The sequence below is a fragment of the Orcinus orca genome, chromosome 1, assembly GCF_937001465.1.
Source record: "Orcinus orca chromosome 1, mOrcOrc1.1, whole genome shotgun sequence".
Lineage (NCBI taxonomy): Eukaryota > Metazoa > Chordata > Mammalia > Artiodactyla > Delphinidae > Orcinus > Orcinus orca.
This window is the reverse complement of record NC_064559.1, coordinates 183,700,452-183,704,012: the sequence shown is the minus strand read 5'-3', so window position 1 is coordinate 183,704,012 and position 3,561 is coordinate 183,700,452. Positions and strand designations below refer to the sequence as shown.

Genomic DNA, 3,561 nt, shown 5'->3' with positions numbered 1-3,561 from the left:
CCAGGGACAACACTTGGACAGACTGGGCTAGAATGTGAATGCAGTGACCGTGGGCTGCCAGCGCCCAAATGAACACTCCTCTCCAATCTCCCTCAGGAAATGATTACCTCTGCTGCTAGATTCTAAGCCCCTCTCCAGAAGGGACCAAAGCTTATTGGACAATGTGTGCTCAGCAGAAGGCCTGGCACGTGGCAGCTGCTGTGGACGTTTGTTTGATGAAGACAAACTCTCTGGTTCCAGAGGACAGAGCCACTTCTACCGAGATGGTGGCAGGGCTGGTACGGCTGCAAGGCAGCTACAACGAAGGCTGGGGTTCTAACCCCGAGAACGCCTTCTTCCCTGAAGACCCAATGGCTCTCAGAATCGGAGCCTGATTTCTTGCTGTGGGATGAGCTCCCACACTTGAGGGGAGGGCCCAGGATTACTCCAGCCTCTCCACCTCAGGAAAGGCCAATGAGACTAACAACCTCTTCAACAGGGAATCGGAACAGAAGAGCCGCTTTCCCCCTGACCAGACTGAAGGCCTCTCCTACATTCTCAAGCTTTGCTGCATATTCGTATCACCTGGGAAACTTAAAAAAAAATCCCACTGCCCAGGCCACACCTCATATCAAGTAAATCCAAATAGGTGAGGGTGAGATAGGTGATTCCAATGTGCAGTCATGCTTGCGACCCAGCACCCTACGACACAGGACCAACAGGGAGCCCAGCGCAGAGGGAAAAGCATGAGGCACAGACTTGTTTGCATCCCATTTAGTTTTGTGAGAAAAAAACCGCAATTACAAGAGAAGTGGGGATGCTCAGGCCGAGCACATTTAACAATCTTCACTGGGAGAGGGCTGAAAGCTATCTGACACATTCCCTAAACCAGTAAATCAGAGATTCAGATAAATAATGATCCAAAGGGGGGACTGTCATCTACCCCAAGGCCACAGACAGATAACTAGAATTCTGGGTCCCAGGGTGAGTCTGGGAGTGGGACCCTGTGAAAGGCAGCTGTGACAGGTGATGTCTGTCAGACACCACCTTCTGGACTGGCCCTCCTCCCTTCCCAGGTTCTGGGCGGGGAGGGAGAGCAGGCTTTGGCTCAGTAGAACTCTGGAGGAACCTGAGTGGGGACCAGGGCTGGCTGAGGGGACAGGCTCACTTATAGCTCTTGGAGGGAAATTCCCGCCGGCCTTTCCCCTTGCCGCCGAAGTTGCGCACCCGATGGATGACCTGCAGCTGCTGCTCAATGGTCGCGGTGATGTTCACATCATCGGGGATGTGGACGTAACGGACATTGCGGCCTGTCACAAACAGGTCATCCAGCTCGACCTGATGCCCCCAACGGTCCGTGTAGGTGACCTGGGCCAGGCGGATGTTCATGAAAGCATCGACGTTGTCTATGCGTCCGCGGGCCATGCTCTCATCCCGCAGGTCCACGGTGGTGACCTGGCCCTGGAGGCCCTGCAGCAGGATGATCAGGCTGTTCTCGGAGATGGTCCGCTCCTTCACTGAGTGGCTCACTGCCATTCTTCCACACTGCGGCTGCTCGCTCTGGGAGGGGCACACAGAGGGGAGCTGTGGCAGGCTAGCGGGTGCAGGTGCTAACTCACCTCCACCAGGTGTTAGCACGAAATCCCCAGCCCAGACATTCCCAAGTCTGCCCACCTCCCCAATTTCTGTGTCTATGGAGCACCCTTAGGTGCTTCATGTACACACCTCATAGAATCCTCACAACACCTTGCAAGCCAAGGATCACTTATACTCACTTTATAAATGAGGAAAATATGGCCGGGAGAGGTTAAGTCACTTGCCCAAGGTCACACAGGTGATAAGCGGAGGTGCTGGGATTCAAACCCATCTCTCCCTGGCTCTAAACCCCACACCAGTGGTTCTGAACCCTCACTGTATGTTAGAATCATCCGCTGTGTTTTTACCTGGCTGCCACACCCCAGAGGTTCTGATTCATTTGGTCAGGGGTGGGTCCCAGGTATCCTATTTTTTAAAAGCTCCCCAGGTAATTCTAACGTGCATCTGAGTTTGAGAACCACTGCTCTCAAGTGTAGTTTACACCCTTGCTACCCAGGCACTTGTTAGAAATACAGAATCTCCAGGCTTTCCCCAGACCTACTTAGAGAATCTGCATTTTAACGTGACCCCAGGTGAACCACCAGTTCTCAATCGCCTGCATCAGAATCACCTGGAGAACGTGTTAAAACAGATTGCTGGGCCCACCTTTCAGTTTCTGACTCAGTCGGTCTGAGGTGGGGCCCAAGAATGGGCATTTCTAAAATATTCTCAGTTGATGCTGATGTTACTGGCCTGGGGCGCACTGAGAACGACTGGTCTACAGGATGCTGCCAACATGTAACCAGAAATTTAGATAATTGATTGAAAACAAGAAATGGTAGCATATACAGCACATATGTTTTGAAGGTAGAGAAACGGAGGTTCGACTCCCCACTCCACCCACACTCTGTAAACGTAAGACAGTTACTTAATGTCTCTGAACCTGTTTCCACGTCTATTGAACCATAGGCTAAATGAGGCTAACAAGCTCTCACCACACTGAATGTATTTTCCTTTGCTTTCGATTATGCCCTGATGCTGTATTAATGTAACTTTGTCGTATCTATCCTCCATTTTCAGACCCTGAGTGCAAGTTGGTGGAACTTTCTTTTCTTTCCTTAAGACCTCACTCAGGATACCGAAAGGGCTGTGCAGGGTGGCATTAAGTGTGGCAAGCTACCCATACCACTGACGAGAGGCTAGGAGCTGGGCCGGCCGACTCTAACGACCCCACCCAGGCTTCACCAGGAGTACGTGTCCAAGCAAGGGTTTGGGGCAGCACAGTGACTGCAAAGAGGCAGGTCTGGTCTTGAGGACGGCCACTTCCTAGGAGGGCGACCTCGAGCAAGCCACTTGGCTTCTTCAAGCCTGTTAGCCAATCCCTAAAAGGGGGATGGTGATCACCCTTTACTCACAGAGCGTGGGAGTGGGCTTGGGTGAGCAGCTACGCTCAGCAACCGGGAGGAAAACGCTGGCCCCGCTCCCGCCGCCTCCGCGGCTCCTGGTTCCCCAGCGTTCCGCCCCTGGCTCCCGGACCCACCGCGCGCGTTCCTTCCGCTGTCCCGCTGCGCGTCGCCGCCGAAACTAGCGAGCGCCTAGCCGGGCTGCTCCTCTCCCGCGGCCGAACTCAGAAGCCATGGCAACCGAGGGGCCGCTCTGCCCTCCCGGAGCATCGAGAGCGCGGCTGCGCGCAGGGCCCGCGACCCCGCGGTGGGCCCTGAACTACAATCCCCAGAAGGCCTCGCGGGCGCGTGACTCGCGCTCCTGCAGCCGCGGCCTACGTCATTGGATTCTCTCCTATTTTGGAGTCATTCTTCCGTTCAGCGAATCCGGTCGGCCCTCCTCGGCAGTTAGTTCCCGAACCCCCGCGAATACCGAAACCAGGGATGCTCAAGTCACTTCTATGAAGTGGCGTCGTATAGGAGGGTTCCGCATTCGCGGATACGGAGGGCCAGCTGTATTCATTGAACCTTCACCGTGTGTCGGACACTTTCCCAGGCTCTGGTC

The 3,561-nt window shown here is 54.4% G+C and overlaps 1 protein-coding gene across 2 annotated transcripts; it reads right to left on the bottom strand.

The window, feature by feature from the left end:
* Positions 1–738: 738 nt before the first annotated feature.
* Positions 739–3,299, bottom strand: LSM10 (LSM10, U7 small nuclear RNA associated). Of its 2 annotated transcripts, none has more exons than XM_033422133.2 (2): positions 3,095–3,299; positions 739–1,539 (listed from the first exon to the last, which is right to left on the bottom strand). In XM_033422133.2, the coding sequence occupies exon 2, from the start codon at positions 1,513–1,515 to the stop codon at positions 1,144–1,146; it is 372 nt and encodes a 123-aa protein (XP_033278024.1). In that variant the 5' UTR covers positions 1,516–1,539; positions 3,095–3,299; the 3' UTR covers positions 739–1,143. The 2 variants fall into 2 exon arrangements, with proteins under 2 accessions (XP_033278024.1, XP_004266500.1); XM_004266452.4 differs by having other exon boundaries at positions 2,970–3,296.
* Between the last annotated feature and the right edge of the window lie 262 nt (positions 3,300–3,561).

What these genes read in the sequence shown, in the direction of transcription:
- LSM10 (XM_033422133.2), bottom strand. Translation starts at nt 1,515, where the DNA reads ATGGCAGTGAGCCACTCAGTGAAGGAGCGGACCATCTCCGAGAACAGC.